This window comes from Cygnus olor, chromosome 21, assembly GCF_009769625.2.
Source record: "Cygnus olor isolate bCygOlo1 chromosome 21, bCygOlo1.pri.v2, whole genome shotgun sequence".
Taxonomy (NCBI): Eukaryota; Metazoa; Chordata; class Aves; order Anseriformes; family Anatidae; genus Cygnus; species Cygnus olor.
The window spans coordinates 3489621-3505876 of record NC_049189.1 but is presented as its reverse complement, the minus strand read 5'-3'; the positions used below and the strand labels follow the sequence as shown (position 1 = coordinate 3505876).

The 16256-nt window shown below is 58.0% G+C and overlaps 1 protein-coding gene across 5 annotated transcripts in view; it reads left to right on the top strand.

The window, feature by feature from the left end:
- Nucleotides 1–3262: 3262 nt before the first annotated feature.
- AGRN (agrin) overlaps nt 3263–16256 on the top strand; it is an 81350-nt gene continuing 68356 nt past the window's right edge. For all 5 annotated transcript variants that reach the window (XM_040533438.1, XM_040533440.1, XM_040533437.1 and 2 more), the window contains exons 1-2: nt 3263–3472; nt 9786–10047. In XM_040533438.1, the coding sequence (XP_040389372.1) occupies nt 3287–3472; nt 9786–10047 (448 nt within the window). In that variant the 5' untranslated portion in view covers nt 3263–3286. The remainder of the gene's footprint in view (nt 3473–9785; nt 10048–16256) is intronic.

Below are 16256 nucleotides of genomic sequence, written 5' to 3'. Positions count from 1 at the left end.
GCAGACACCGGGGCCCCGCCAAAGAATAAAGTCTTGGCTGAGAGCTGTGATAAAGAATATCTGGGAAGGGAAATGCTCCGGGGTCAACCAGCAGAGAGATGCCGGCGTAAAAGTGCTGAGCGCAGCAGGAGCGTCTGTACAGTCATCCCGGGGAGGCAATAACTTGCAATAAATGAGAGACCTTTGCGGAATTACTCAGCCCAGCCAAAAAGCAGCTCGTTTGTCTGCGCCGTGAGTTGTTAAAATTGGAAAAATCTTCAAAGGACACTGAAAAATTACAGTCCTGTCTCCAATGTGACAGCTGCTGCTGCTGGAGGGAGAAGCCCTGATCAGGCAGAGCCGTACCCAGGCACTTAACTTTAAATGCCTGAGAAAATCCGTGGACATCACCAGGGCTGGAAGCTAAACAGGTGAATAAAGGTCAGAGTTTGTACATTCATCTGGTGCTAGCAATGGTCTTGGAACACCAGGGGTTTTTACAAAACTGCTGGCCTCCGTAACCACTGGACTGGGAGCATCACGGCACTTTGCTTTGCTTTGTTCTCCTCTCCCTCGCTGCTCGAGGCCCCTCCTGCAAGAAAACCGGGGAAATACAATGCAAATGCACGCCGAGGTGTCAGGCAGCAAACATGGCATTGAGTCCCTGCCAGTTTTCCAAGATCTCTTGCTATTTCAGAGGCTGAATGTGATACCTCAGTCGTAAGATCGGCTCAATGAAGTTTTTGCAAGCCCCAGGTTTACAATAGCTGTCTTGTAAAGAGCCCGGACAAACCCCAGTGATTTATTTACTTTTGTCAGTCGCACGGTTTATTTATCTTGTGCATTGATTTGCCAAATATTTTGTTTCAGTTTTCCCACAGTTGCTTGGCCGATCTCTCCTCTCGGCCGTGCGAGGCTTCAGTGCCGGGGGGGGGGAGCAGAAAAAGGGGGGAGCAGAGGGGCTGCGAGGGGTGCTCCCACCACGGGTGCTCTTCCCCTGGGATCCTGGAGCTGTCCTTCAAAAAGACGAGCTCACTTCTACCTATGGACCTCATTAAAACTGTGTATTTACAGGACAGAGGAGGTCCTGGGGTGGCTTGCGTGGCAACTCCACCCGAAAGCCCACGAGCTCGAGGAGATCCACTTGAAAGAGCCGACCGCAGAGGGGCAAACGCACCAGAAAAGCTTGTTAAATCCATTTTTCTCTTCACAGCTCTGAAAGCAGATGGCGGGGTGGGGCTAGGAGGGAGCCAGCAAACAGCAAATAATACAAACAAAGCGTAAATAATTCTTCCCCTCTCTCCCCGCTCGGCGAAGTGTGGCAGCGCAGTGCCGCGGCTGGTTTCTTCCACCTGGAGCTGGGGTGGTTTCTGCGATTTACTGCCGAGCGGCGCGTGAGGAAGACAATAAAAATTAATAATTAAAATAGCAAAAATAATCTGCCAGGCAGGGAAATATTTCTAGCTGGTTGCTTGTCGAGTTTAGAGCAGCAGCAGCGCAGTCACGGAGTCGTTTGGCCTCCGTGCTGCTTTTGGCTTACAGTGGGGTCTCGGTGCTGAGCACTGGTGCCGTGCCCCTCAGAAAATAACCACACGTTTCCTGAAAACCGCATTTCCTGAAGACCTACATACGTCGTAGGCCACTTTCTTCCAAAAATCATGGCTCTGAAGTCCTTGCCGAAGCGATAAAGCACGGCACGCTTCTGCACTCGCGGCCTTCCTTAGGTGTCGAAGTGTCGGCTCAGTTTTATGGGACAGAAATTGAGGTTTTGGGCAAAGGGAACCTGGGAGGGGTTTGGGAGGACAGCCCGCGTGCTGGGACCGAAGGCAGTGCTGAGATGTGAAGTGCGTGGTTTGAGGCAGAGGATATACGGTATGCCTCCCGTGTAAAAGCACAGCACTTGTGCTATCTCCAGACAGATTTATGGGAGCTCTGGTGTTTTGTTCTCTCCAGGGGAGAAGGTAGGCTTGGACAGCATTTTGAGCACTCAATATGATTCATTTGTTCCTATCTTTGAGTTAATTTGTGTTTATGTTCCAGAGGAGAGAAGAAAAAGGATTGGCACATACCCGGCCGCGGGGGCAAACAGCACAAGGAGCCATCCCCAAAGCTCAGAGGATGCTGTGCGCGGAGAAAGGTGCCCAACCAAGAGGGACATCGGGGCACACACCGTGTCCTGCACCAGCTTCGTGGCCCTAGCGTGGCCAAACTCCACCTGCTCGGCCCCAGATCACAAACACGACTTGTTTGGGGCCGCCGAGGAAAACAGCCTTGTAAAAACGCCTCCGGGGGCCGGCTAATTTATAGAGGGGCGAAACAATATCCCTCCCCTGGTGCCACTTAACTTTTCATTTCACAGCGGCGGTAATCGCCCACGACATCTGGAAAAATTGCCCTCCGCTCCCTGGGGGAGGCCGGGGGCAGAAGGTCAGGGTGCTTTGGGGGCAGCCCCGAGCTGCTGCCCACCCCCCCCCCCCAGGGGACCAAGCCCCAGGATCCGGCACCGCCTGCGGCCGGTGGCAGCGGCACCTCCGGGGCTCCCCGGGGGATACCAGCCGAGCCTCAGTTTCCCCATGCGGAAAAGTGTCGGGGGGGGCACCCCGGGAGCGAGCCCCCTGCAGTGCCCGAGGTGCGGGAGGGTTGGAAGCGGGGTCCCCCCCCCCCCCCGCCCCGCAGCTCTCCAGCCCTGCGCGCCCCAGCGCGGCTGCCCAGGGGAGGGGGACGCCGCCGGGGGGGCTCTGCCGGGGGGGCGGCAGGCTGTGTGCCGGGCTCCCTGCACCTTTAAAAGTCTCCTCACGTCGCCGTGCCGATTATCCATTAACCTGCCGGCAGCTCCCTCGCCTGGGGGTGGCGCGCTCCCGGCGGCTCCGCGCTCCCGGCGGCTCCCTCCCTCCCTCCCCTCTCCCCCCTTCCCTCTCCCCCCTTATCAGCAATTCAGATTGCATGCAAATCTCCAGGCTTTCTTACAGGGGCAAGGCAGGGGACAGAGCATTTCTCCCCGGCCGCGGCTTGGGGGGAAGAGAGAGAGAGAGAGAGAGAGAGAGAGAGATATCTCCTCCTCCTTCTCCTCCTCCTCCTCCTCCTCCTCCTCCTCCTCTTGGGATTTTCCTCCTTCCCCCTCCCCGCCTCCCTCCCTCTCTTTCTTTCCTCCTTTCCACCTCCTGGAACAAAAGTAACCCCCTTTTTCTCGCTCCAGCCCTGCCTGCGAGCGGCCCCGCTTTGTCTGGCCGTGCCGGGGGCAGGGTGTTTTTTTTTTTTTTTTTTTTTTTTTTTTTTTTTGGGGGGGGGGGGGGGGGGGGGGGGGGCGATGGGGGGGCGAGGGGCGGCCGGAGCCCTGGCGCTGCTGGCGCTGGGGCTGGCGCTGGGCGGCGGCGGGGCGAGCTGCCCCGAGCGGGAGCTGGAGCGCAGGGAGGAGGAGGCCAACGTGGTGCTCACGGGCACGGTGGAGGAGATCATGAACGTGGACCCGGTGCACCACACCTATTCCTGCAAGGTGAGGGGGGCCGGGGGTGGGGGGGCTCCTATGGGGTCGGGGGGGGGGGGAGGGTGGGGGCGCGCCCCAGCTTGGGCGCAGGGGAAACTTCGCGCCCCGCCGCCCGCTGGCGCGTGTGGTTTTTATCGTCGGAATGGGAGGCTTTGGTGGGTAATTAGGTATTTTTAGACTGCGGAGGCTCGCCCCGTCGCTGCTCCGCCGGCCGGTTCGAGGGGAATCTCTGGAGGTTGCTTTTTATGGGCATTTCCCCGCTTTGCGCCGTGCCGAGCCGATTCCCAACTTTCCGCTTCGGGAGGGCTCCGGGTGCTGAGGAGGGTGCTCGGAGCCGCTCGCTGGCTGCAGCCGCAGCTCCCTGTTTACTTTAACAGCATCTTGAGTTCCTCTAGCTCGAGCTATTGTTTAACTACGAATCTGGCCTCTGGCTACGGTTTCCCCCCCCCCCCCCCCCCCCCCCCCCAAGCTGCGAGACGGTGAAGTACTGAGCAACCTGAAATACCATCCGCCTGGTTGTCAGAAAACGTGCTGGCTGGCTTAACCCTTCCCAGGGCAGGAATCCTGCCTGCGAGGACTCGCTGCCGCCTCGCTCGCCTCTTCTCCCAATCCCTTTTTCCCCATCCTAAAGCAGGCTGAGGTCCCCGGCGGGTGCTGGTGCTGCAGGGGGCCTTTGGTGATGCCCAGCAGCGCGCTGGTGGGAAAGGTCTGATTGGCCTTAATTAGAACCGTGGGGCTGTCCTCACTTCTGGAGGACCTCTCGGCCCTATAAACTAGTGGAAAAGCTCCCATCTGTCCAGCTGGTGCCTGCTGCTCCACGCCTGCTTCCCCTGCTCTGCCCCTCGCGCTACCGGAGGGTACAATCTGTACCCTGCTCGCGTAAATTAGATCGCAGCCCCTCCGGGCTGGTGCAGGGACCGTATGTTTGCGGCGTGTCTGGCACATCCTGGGCGCTACGTGGAAAACTAATAAGCTGCTGCGAGCAGCCGGTGTCGTCCTGTGGCAGCTTGGGGCACATATGGCTGGGCGCGGGCCGCCTGATGCTGGGGCAGGGCTGTGGTGCGAGGCGGGAGGTGTTCATCTAAAAAAAGCGGTCCTTTCCTCCTAGCTGGTATAAAATCCACGCTTCATCCACGCGGGCTTTGGGTTGGGAAAAATGTTTTGTCCGTGCTCCTGTGGTGGTAAAGCTGCTTGCTCGGCAGCCCTGCCTCTAGGAGGGTGCCATCAAATACAAGTGGGAGCACCGCAGGGAGAGGAACCTGGTGTGTGAGGGGCTTTATTTGAAACCCAGGCGGCATTGCTCAGCTCGGGAAGATATTTTCCTGCTCATCTCTCCCTGAGCTGTCCCAAGTGACGCTGCGGAGGTTTGTGCCACTTACTCCAGGGTTAACTGTAGGGCCCTTCTTCTGAATTAGGTTGTGGCAGCTCCTGAAGGCCAAAACCTTCCCCTAAGGTTTCTTTCCAGTCCTTAAAAAGAAACCGAAAGGAGGAGAGCCTTATCTCCTGTCATCCGTGGCAGCGCCCGTCCCATCCCGGTGGCATTTACTGCAACTTCCGTAACGCCTGGCTGCGGTGCTCCTCTCCAGGGACCTTTACGTGGTGTGCATAGAGGGTTTGGAAAGAAATGGGGTTTGAGGTGTCGTAAGGACCTGAAAAGGGATAAATCAAAATCTCTGCTGGCTGCGTGACGCCCGTGACTGGTGAAGGAGTAGTTCTGCAGCAGCAAAACCCTGTTTTTACTTTAAGATCTCCCCAGGCATTGGGAATTGCTGTGGATTCGAGGGCTGACAGCTGGCTCTGCTTCTTACACAGCACCTTGACCCCAAAAGGGGCGCTTTCGGCATTAAACCTGGCCGCTGGCTCCTGCCCTGACCCCGGCGCTTTGCTGAGCCAGAATGAGTCAAGGCGCAGAAGCGATCCTGCTGGCGAGAAGACACGTGTGTGCTTCCCCCTCCAACCCCCTGCTCGCTGCTCCTTACACCCCGAGGTTGCCTCCGAATGCCGCGCTTATCTCCCGACGGGTTCCTTATCTGCACGGGAAGCGCGAGGGCCAAGTGTGCGGGAGGAGTTGCCCCGAGCCCACCCCCAGAAGTGTTGCTGGTGCTGGGTGGTCCGCGGGTGGCTGCGTGCTGCAGCCCTGCATTGTTCTCCCCAGCTAAACCCGAAACCCTCCCCGCCGGGGCCTTTGATATCTGAAGACGGAGCGCGTTAGAAATGGGAGGCTAATGGGAGAGGAACACCCTGAAATAGCTACCAGCCGCTCGGTGCTACTGGAGGGGTTCATAATTAGGAGTTTTCTCAGTCTCCTCTTCCTCAAAGTGATGCTGATGTGCCCCTTCGCCCAGGGATGGATTTGGCTTGGGAACGAGGGCTTTGCTCCTTGCTGGGGCCCTGGACTTTTTATTTTTTTCCGCTCTGCTCAGCCTATTTGCAGCCTGCTGCCGGCATTGTCCTTCCCTGCTCCTGAGCCCTGTGCCGTGCCTTGTTCTGCTCTGACCTGATATTTCTGGAGGGAGCTCCTATTTATAGGACAGATGCAGGTTCTATACGTGCTATAGGAAGCGGTGGGAAGGATGTGGATCCTGTTCCGAACAATGGAGCCCACGTTTTGGGGGAGAGCGGTGGAAAGGGCTGGGGGAGGCAGGCTTGGTGCTCTACGAACTCCTGCAGAGAGGGCTGCTGAGGTCTCCTGGCGACCTTTCCTACTCTGACCCAAGTGTCTGCCCTCTTCTGAGGGCTCTGCTCACCTTCCTGGGTACCCCACGAGCCCAAGGTTTGTGTTCCTAAAGCATCTTCCCAGCACTGCCCGTGCAGGTGGTCCCGTTCCCCGCTGCGCCGGACTCCCGTGGTGTGCTGGAAAATGCTTGTACTCTCCGGGTTTGCACCGCACTTAAAACCTACTTCTGCGAGGTTCTGCCTAAATAAAGTCCTCACTGTTCTCGCTGCACCTTCCCGCAGCTGCCAGGAGCCTTGTAAAACAGCCTTAATCCAGTGTTTTATGCGCTCCGTGGTGAAAGAGTGAGCGAGGCTGCCATGGGGAAGGGACCTTCGGCAACCAGGCTCCTGATTTTTATTTTATTTTTTTTTCTCTTTCTCGCTCCCTTTTCTTCCCCCATCCGTGCTGTAGCCAGTGAGTCACCAGTAACAAGGTCTTAATTGTGCGTGGTGATGAATGGGATGCCCTACAGGTAATCGCTCGGTCTTTGGTGCCTTCCCGGCCATTCATTATAGAGGATGAGGGTGGGGAGAAAGCTGGTGGACTCTGATGTTGCTTGTGAATGCTGTGGCCTGGCTCTGCGAGCTATGACTACAACAGCCCTGCTAATTAACTCAAATTACCATCTGCTTCAGGAGAGGGGCTAGGCTTCAGCCATTCTTCCCCCAAAGACCTAACTGTGAAAATGCCCCGACCGCTACCTTCCAGCAGGACCCTCGGGGTGCTCTCCCTGCCTGCCTCTCTTGATTTTTTTTTTTAATTTTTTCCCCCCCAACCCTTTTGTTCCCTTTGTGTTCTGTTTTTTATTTTTTTTATTTTTTATTTTTTATTTGCCCCGGCTGCTCCCGCACCTCACCTTGTTGCAGCCTGAGCGCTCGCCCTGCGGGGCCGCTGCCGAAGGAAGAGGAGGTGGGGCCGGTGCTGCCGAAGGAAGGTGTCTTGACTTGACTGCGGGGAGAAGCAGCACCCCGGGGAGCTGCCAGCAGTGCCGGCGAGGCAGGAGGCTCGCAGCAGAGCCGTGCAGGATGGGGTTCGTGGCGCTCAGCACCCCGGGGCGCCCTGCAGGCGGGTGTCCCCAAAGGGGCTCCTCGGTGCCGCGGGGAGCAGGTGTCTCGGTGTGAGCGCTGGGGTTCCCAGGAGATAGGAGGGAGGGAAGTTGCCTGTCACAGCCACCCTCCCTCGCCAGCTGAAGCTCCCTCTGGTTGCTGCTCGGCTGCCGGCGCCGAGACCAGAGCCATGGGTGCCGGGGCTGTGCGCGGCGCTTGGCTGTCGGGGGGTAGCTTCAGGAGGCGTTGCTTCCCCGGCTCGTCTCACCCCAAGTTTGGGCTCTGTGGGGCAGGATGACAGCCTGACGATGAGTTATTCCTCGTCCTTTGGTTGTTGGGGCATTGCTTAGCCCTTAGGTCCGAGGGGAGCTGGTTCCCTTCTTGCTTGGAGGTAGCTGTGCACGAGCGCATGGGTACAGCACCTCCTGCGAGCCTCACCGTGTGCCTCCTGGTCCCGTGGGGACAGATCTTGATGTCCACGGCCCCTGAAGCCTCCTGCTTGGGACTGAGGTAGTGCTGAGCTTGTCCCCCTGAAATTCTGGACTTACATCTTCAGAAAGTTGCAAGATCCATTAAAGCTCATGAGACTCACGTTCCCCCAAACCCCAACGCTTTTTTTGTAGCCCTCATGTCTGAACCCTGCAGTGTTGGATTTTTGTGTGCATGTTCTGTAGTCACTGAGTAATGGGATGGAGGCATCTGGCAGGGAGTGAGAGTCTTTTTTTCCCTCTGAACAGCCCCAAAGAAGTCTGTAGGGGAGCACAATGCGCGCGAAGGGCCGCGCGGGGCAGGGGCCAGCAAGCTGCGGTCACGGAGAGCTGCAAGAATGGCTCATTCTGGAGGGGGATAATGTCTGCTCTGTGCTCTCCTCCTCATCTGCAGCAAGCCACAGAACTGAAATATGGCAAGAATAGGGTCTGCAGCGTGAACAGCTGACCGCTGCCACCCTGGTGTCCCCTGGGGTGGGAGAGACCTGCCCGCAACATCGCCTCTGCTCCCTGCGTTCCCTTTGTGGTTGCACTCCTAGGGCACACACCTGCGTGCTTCTTCCAGAGGGAGGCTCAAGAGCCTCCTTATCGCCGATCCTCCGCTTCCCCGGCCGCCTCGGTGCTTGGCACGGGGTGCTGAAGTGCTCTCTGGGCAGCGGAGATGGCTGGAGAATGCAGGGGACGGGGCCCTGGAGCTGGTGGAGGTGCTGGTGGAGGGGGAGATAAAGCACGCCCCGAGCATGTCGAGGCTTTCTGGCCCGTCAGGGATGGCTGGGGATATGTCTGTTATTACGTGAGCAATAAATCTTTCATTTTAGGGCTGCTGCTTTCATCCTCTGTGGGTGTTTTTGGGGGCAGCGTGGTGCTGGAGCGGGGCTGGCCAGCAGATTTTTGCACAGCTCCCTTTTGGGGCAATGGGGAGGTCTGTGCCTGGTGGAGGTCCAGGGAGGCTGTCCTGGGAGCTGAAGAGAGGGAGGGAGGGACCGACTCTTGTGGCCAGGACCGATTTTTTTTTTTTCTTCCAGAAATTTGGATGATTTAGGGGAAGCCGGCTCCTACTGCCAATTCCTCTGTGTATTTTAGCAATTCCGGTCTGCTAACGCGCAGGTTGTCTTCAGTCACTTATAACAAAATAAATCTCCTTTGCCATTTCTATACGGAGCGTTATTCCCTCTGCCTTTTGTCTTCCCAAACCACCGGTGCCTTGCTGGAGCCAGAAGATCCCCTGGGAGTGGAGGGGGATCCCTCTGGCTGAGACCTGTGTGCTGCCTGGGGACCTGCCTCGGGGGCCCTGGGGACAGGGCTCGAGTCAGAGGCGATGCACGGGGGCAGGCGAGCTGAGTCTGCAAGCACCCAGCCCAGGAGAGAGCCTCCTGCTAGGGATTTGGATTCCTTACCAGCAATGGGCACCAGTTCTGATTGATTATTATTATTTTGCCCACCCTGGCTGCATGCAGTGCCCGCTGCTGGAGAGCAGCATCCCTGCCCTAGCTGGTTGTGCGGCAGCCGAGATGGTTATTGTGGGTGTAGAGGCTAAAATAATAGTGGAGGGGAAGAAGTTGCTTAGAACATCTTTATTTTAGTAGTTTTCTGCAGCAGGTTTTTGCTCCGGCACAGGAAACCTTTGCGCAGCCATCCTGCCTGTCCCTGGGCACGAGGGCTTTCCCTGTACCAGCAGGGGAGGAGAGGCAGGAACAAAATGTGAATTCTGGGGCTTGAAAGGCAGTGATGTGTCCTGATGTGAATAGGGGAGTAAGTCCCTTGCTGGGAAAAACCCATGTGGCTGAGGGTGTTCCTCGCCCCTTCCATCTTCCGAGGGCTCCAAGTGCCTGCGTTGGGGCGCTGGGTGCGATTCTGGCAGAAATAGTGCTCGCTGTAGCCTTGCCCACACATTTTATGCTGTTAGAGGGCTGCCTAATGAAATGAGCTCTGTGGGGAGGCTCTGCCAGCCCGAGCTGCTCCCGAGCATCGTGTGACAGCCTGGTTAGAAGCAAACGGGGCTGGAAGGCGCCGGCCGCCTCGGGTCGTGGCTGCGCAGAGCTCTCACCCTCTCCTTGTCCTTCTTGTCCCAGGTGCGAGTGTGGCGCTACCTGAAAGGCAAAGACATCGTCACCCACGAGATCCTCTTGGACGGCGGCAACAAGGTGGTCATCGGCGGCTTCGGGGACCCCCTGATCTGCGACAACCAAGTCTCGACGGGGGACACGCGGATTTTCTTCGTCAATCCGGCCCCGCAGTACATGTGGCCGGCCCACCGCAACGAGCTGATGCTCAACTCCAGCCTCATGCGGATAACGCTGCGCAACCTGGAGGACGTGGAGCACTGCGTGGAAGGTGAGCGGGGCGTGCTCGGGGCTTGCGATCGAGCTTTTGGCGCACGGTGCTGCTGGCCACGGGGCAGGCGCGCTTGTCCTGGCTGCGCTCGGGGCAGGATCTGGCTGCTCAGTGGTCTTGGTTATCGAAGGGATGGTGCCTGGCATTGACCTCATTAGAGGTGGTGATTGCAGCCAGGTGATGTTGGTTTGTGTTATTTTTTGGTCCGGATTTATGCAGGTTCTCAGCCCCCTCTGCAAAGCATCTGATGGGGCTGGAGAGGTCCCTCTGCAAAGCCCTGTCCTGGCACACGTGCATGGTAGGCACCCCTGGGGAGTTCAGGCTCCTCACACCTGAGTTCCTTTTTTTTTTTTTTTGGTTTATTGCTGAAAAGTTATTGAGTTAACCCAGTGGTGAAGGCCTGTCCTTCCTCACAGCGACTCCCAGCTCCTGTGCCTGCTAAGTCAGCCTTGCAGACTCGTGCAGGGATGCGAGAAGCCGGTTGAGCTCCCCTTGGGGGCAAAGCTTGCTTCTCCGGGGTGTAACCAGGTCGCAACCAAGCCGAGCAATTTAGGAATTTAGGGGGGATGAGCAGTGCTTTTGTGCTGTTGTGGTGAGCCTCGGTGTCCCTTGTGTGCGTCATCTTTGTACTCGTACCCAAAAGTGTCGTGCAAGGAGGGTGGTCACGGTGTGCTGAGCTTGTGGAAGAAATGCACGCAGAGTTGGCTCTTGGTGCTCTTCTAGCTCCGTGGGACGGCTCCTGTGCCGAGGAGGTGGCTGAGATCCCGGCACCGTGGGTGCAGCAACACAGCTGCTGGGAAATGGCGAGTTGGGGACAGCCTGTGTGCCTTCTTTAATGGGGTCCTGGACCTCCAGGCACGGAATAATGCCTCCGCAGAGAGCAGATCTGCAGAGGGTTGAGCTGGTTGCCCAACCGCCACGAAAACATACTTCTGCAATCCCTCACTTGCTGGCTTCTCGCTTCCTCCCTCTGCTCGTCCTGTTCCAGCAAGAGCTCCGGGCTCGTGGGGGAATGCGGTGCCCCAAAAGCCCTCTGTGGGGTCTGAGCACGTCCCGAGAGCAGATGAGTAAACAAGGGCAGGAATGCAGGAATTCTGCACAGGCAACAAACAAACACGCAGCGCGGCTCCCTCCTCCCCGCTGGATGTGCAGAGCAGAGGCCGTAACCCCGTTCTCCAGCTGTGAAGGCTGCCGGAGGTAAACGACCGAGCTCGAAGCCTCCGGGGCTGGGAAAGTGCCAGCTCAGCACAGCGGCACCCGTCTCGAGTGGCTTTTGCAAGAGGGAGAGACACCGGAGGTTTCCTAGCAGATACGCACACGTTTTGTGTTGCGATCCAAAGGCATCGGCCCTATCGGAGGGGGTGGGAGGAGGAGGAGGAGGAGGAGGAGGAGTGCAGCGTGGGTTTTTTGTTAAACCTGAGCAAACGCTCGGAGGGATTCTGTCTTCGCCCAGCTTTGTGTTCCTTGGCACGCTCGCGTTGCGCACGCTGGGCTGGCTGAGCTGGGTGGTTCCTGCTCGTGGTGAGGGAGGCTGTCCCTGGAGGCCCATGGGAGGTGATGAGGGATCTGATTTTCATCCTGTACTATAGATTTGACTGAGAATTTATCTGGGACCCTTGCCTTGCTCTTATGTTCCACAGGGGAAGGTTGAAAACTGGGTTGAGTTGGTGTGATGCTGATTAAAACCCCCGTGTGCAGCATCTGGCCGTCTTGGCCAGCTGGGCTGGGACAAGGAGCACCGAGCCCTGTCCCCATGTTGGGGACACATCCCACAGCTCTTCCTGCGGAGCATAACAGGGCTGTGGGGCTGTGCCCCGCGGCCCTACAGGCATGCCGGTGCCAGGAGAGGTGCGTGGGGCCTGCGTGCTCTGGGCCGCAAGCAGCGTGTCCCCCTGTAAGCACGTCCTGCTGCAAAGGTTTGCTCTGTGACCTCTTGTGCAAGGGAGCTGGAGGTGCCAGAGCTGGGCCTGTTTGAAATTTCTCTTTCCCCTGTGATTAAATCGCAGGTCCGTGGGTTTATTTTTCCTCCCTGCTATGCTGACGCCCTCTCTTGATGTCAGGTAGCAGGCGATTCTTCCCGTCTCTCTCCTTTTTTCCAATCCCTTTGCTCCCTTTAATTAAGGCCCTCATCCCGAGGGCTCCGCGGGACGCTGCGGGCACGCGGAGAGATGCCCAGGGCTTGGGGACAGCAGCGGGGACATGCGAGGGCTGGAAAACAGCCTGGGGAGAGCTGGCCGTGCGTGGTGGACCTGCCTTCTCCAGGCTGGTGAGACCTGCCTGGACCCCTGCGGAGGAAAAAACAAAAACCAGGGAGCCCCGAGCTGCCAATATTTCATCTCCAAGCGCTGCGCAGGGGAGGTGCAGCAGTTTTGTGCTGTTTCAGGCTGGTTTGGCGGCTCTTCCAGTGCCTTGATAAAGCCGCCTTCCTTGTCACATCCCCTGGACTTGTTTTCCCTTTTTATCCGTGTCTTGGAAGCCTGGTTGTTGTGTGTGCATCCTGCATGCTGGCTGCACCCCGGGACAGCTCCTCACCTCCAAAAATGAGGTTTCCTCCGGCTGTACCCAAACCTCACGCCTCTCCCGAGGTGTGCGTGAGCTCCGCTCGACTTGCCCAGCATAGCTGAGGAGCTGGGCTCTGGGAGGCCGTGAAAAACCGGCCATGAGAACCTGCTCCTGCCGCCCTGGGAGTCCTTTCTGAGCTCTGAGTCTGAGAATTTAGCTCCAGGACTTGTTTCCCATCAGCTCCCCACAGGAGGGTTCAAAGCGAAGCTGCCCAGGACGCTGCGCTCCGAGGTTAAAAACAAACCTTGGAGAGCTTTTGCAGAAGGAATTGGAAGAATGGTGGCAGCTGAATGGAAAAAAACACGGATGTTTTGAGAATCTTCATCTCCTGTCGCTGCGGCTTGGAAAAATCCTAGATACCAAAAATCTTTCCTGCCCTAAAAAGGGGAGGGGGGGGGGGGGGTTCAAACCAGGGCGAGTCTGTGAAACAGCTCAGGTTGGGGTTGGAGCAGCGATCGGTTTGATGATCTTTAATTGTGTTAAAAGAGCTCCGGCTGGCTGCAGCCGAAATGTAGGGCTTGAGCTAAGCCTGCGAGGGGGCTGCAGGAGCCCCCCCCGGGGCTGGGACGATGCTCGAAGGGGGATGCTCGCTCGTGCCTCCGCGGGAAGGCGCACGAGGGCTACCCTCGTGCAGGTTTCCCCTTGCTCTTTGGGACATCTGGATGCGGTTTTCTGGGAGAAGATTTACCCGGTGAAGCACAGCCTTGCTGGTTTGGTGCCTTTTAACCCTCAGTATTGCAAAAAGGGGGTTGGAGTCGCAGTGCTTTGGGTGTTTGAGGCTCCGAAGCGCGGCTCCGTGCGGGCGGCGGTGCTCCGTCCCCTGACAGCGCCATCGAGCACCCGCTTCTGCAGCCCGGGAGATGTTCCCCGGGTGTGCCTGGCTCGTGGTTTCCCTTTGATCGCGGCTCCACTCGGAGAAAATTGAGATTTTTGTGTGCGGTGTGGGAGGGGCAGGCGCTGACTCCAGCGTGAGCTGGCTGGGTGGAAGGAAGTTGAGCCGAAAGCCACGGCGGAGCCCTGGTTAATGAGAAGCCAGGGCTCCTTCCAGGCGTGATTTGCATGAACCCGGGTGCAACAGCCCCGGCTGAGATTGTTGTGCTGGCTTTGGGGATCGGGCTGGACTTTGAACCTCCTGGGAAAAGCCGTGCGTGAGCGCAGTGCGTAGGGAAACCCGACAGCCTCGGGCACTGGGTGCTGTGACTGCAGGTCCTGTCGGTGGCTCGAAGCCCCCATCCCAGGGCAGGACACCTGCAAGAAGCTCCTTGCCTCGTGCTTTTTCACCTCAACTTCTCGGATGAGGTGGGAAATGGCACACAAAGTGGGGTTTTCTCGAGCCTTCTGGCTGGGATGGACGCATCCTTCGTGGTGGGGCAGCCCGGGGGTGATGCTCTGCCTCCCCACAGGGGTCTGTCCGGCGCTGGGAGAGGCATCCCTCGGTGTGCCCAGCCCTTCCCGAGTTTTTTGGGGCTCCTGGCCACCGGGCAGAGCCGCTGGGGTGCCTGCAGGTGCTGCCACGAGGACGCCAGCAGCCCTCGGGGACGCTTTCCCCCCGATAGATGCCCGGACTGAAGCTCTCAGCTCTGGCTGGCGTTCAAGATGCGCTGTGCTGCAGATGCTCCATATGTTTAAAAATGTCACTTAGCTCTCATTAAAATCCTTATTATAGCCAGTCCAGAACCCTCCTGACTCTTCATCTCTGTGGCAACCCTATTAATTACTCCCGTGGAAGAACCGCATCCAGCCTCGGCTCTCCCGTGTTTTCACCCAGGGAGATGGCATCCCCCTCTCTTCCAGCTCCCTCCTCTATAGGGTGAGCCCAATGGTTGCTGAAAAATCCCTCTTTCACCCTGTGCCCACAGTTTTTTGGTGGACTTGGGAGCAGGATGGCTTTGAAAGCACCTCAAAGTGACGTTGCCCGCCCCGTTTCGTCATCTTCCTCTTCACTTTTATTCCCTCCTCCCTTTCCTTCGAGGTCCGTGCCTCTGCAGGACTGAGACGTTTTGTTCCTGTAAGCCAGCCCATGCAAAATTTCCTTTTCAGGCCCCTTCCAGGGGCTGTAAGAAATGCACAGTAGGCTCCTCTCAGCAAGGAAATCGCTGGCACGGGCTCGTGTTAGGTGATGCGGGCTGTGGTCACTTCCCATGGCCGGGTCTCTGCAGCCCTTCGCCCCGTAACTATTTCTTTTGAATCCGTCCCTGGCAATTCTTTGCCTCTCCAAACAGGCAAGGGAGGGGGCTGGAAGGGTTGGTGTGTGGGTTTCTGCTTAAAGAAGGTGTTTTTTTTTTTTTTTCCATTTCTTTTTTTTCTCTTTTTTTCTTCTTCCTCTTCTTGGCTCTGTTTTGAATTGAAGATAATGAGAACAGCATCAACACCTCCGGCTCGGGAGGGCGAGAAAACCAGCCAGCAGCTGTAAAAATGTAGTAAACCCAGAGGGGGGAGCCCAGAGCTGCGAAATCCTGGGGGCCCCTTCCTGACCCCCAACCCTGGGGGGGCAACTGAGTGCTGGGGCAGCCGGAGCTGGATGAGGCCCCGGTGCTGGGGATGCTGCAGGAACCTCCCTGTCCCCGTTTTAGCCCCGGCTGGGGCAGGGGGGAGCCCTGATTTTGGGGGCCAGGCACAGGGGTCTGCTGCCCCGCCCCCCTCTTTCCTCGCGTGGTGGTAATGCAAAACATCCTCGGGTGTCGGGCAGTAGCCGAGGGAGTCGGCTTGTTTAGCAAATTCCTATGGAATTTTAATCTGGTGTGGGAGGCTGCTGCTCCGGGAAGGCTCCTTCGGCCCCGCGCCCAGCACGTCCCGCCGCATCTCTCTGCGGGATCAGCTGGGGCTTCCCAGCCAGCATCCCCCTCCGTGGTGCTGGCTGCGCTCCTCTGGCGAGTGCCGGTCCCTGCCCGGGTGCTCGTGGCGCTGCTTTTCCCTTGTCCATCCCATAACGAGCCACGGTCCTGCTCCAAGCGGTGCCAGCAGCTCCCACCTGCAGGCTCTGCGCTGCTGCTGCCTCTGGTGGGCTTTTATCCCTCCCTTCCGTAGGGCATGGGGTGGGAAGGACAAGTGGAGAGGCAGATATTACGAATTCCCATATGGGACCAGGCTGAAACATGTCCCTGTCCCGCTCTTGGTCCCCGTAGCATCCTCTCTTTCTGCTCTGTGATGTTTGGGGCTTGGTAATATTGGCATTAGGGTATCTCGGGCTGCTGCAGGGAGCTGCCCTGTGGGCACATGGAGCCTTTGGTGGCACTGGGGGCTGCAGGATTAAAGGAATCCCCATTCCTGAGGGGCTGCAGGCAGCGGGTGCTGGTGGTGGGTTGCTTCCCACGGGCTGTTCCCATCAAGGCTGGCTTCTCCTTCCCTCTGAGCATCTCCAACTGAGCGCCAGCAGGCTGGGGACTGGCAGCAGCATCCCCTGCATCACCTGGCTCTGCAGAAGCGTTCGTCTCCTCGAGGTCCTGTAGCCAGGCGGGACTTTTTCCGCCTCATTGCGGTGTAAAATGGGGAGCTGTGTCCCTCCTCCAGCTAGGTCAGGGCTGGGAGCCTGCCTGACACCTCGTGTGCTCGGGGTCAGCGCTGCTGGTGCTGCAGGCAGTGCACCGAGCCCTTCTGCCCCGACCATTGCTTTTCATTCCTGAATTTTGGCTCTGTGTCACCAGCTC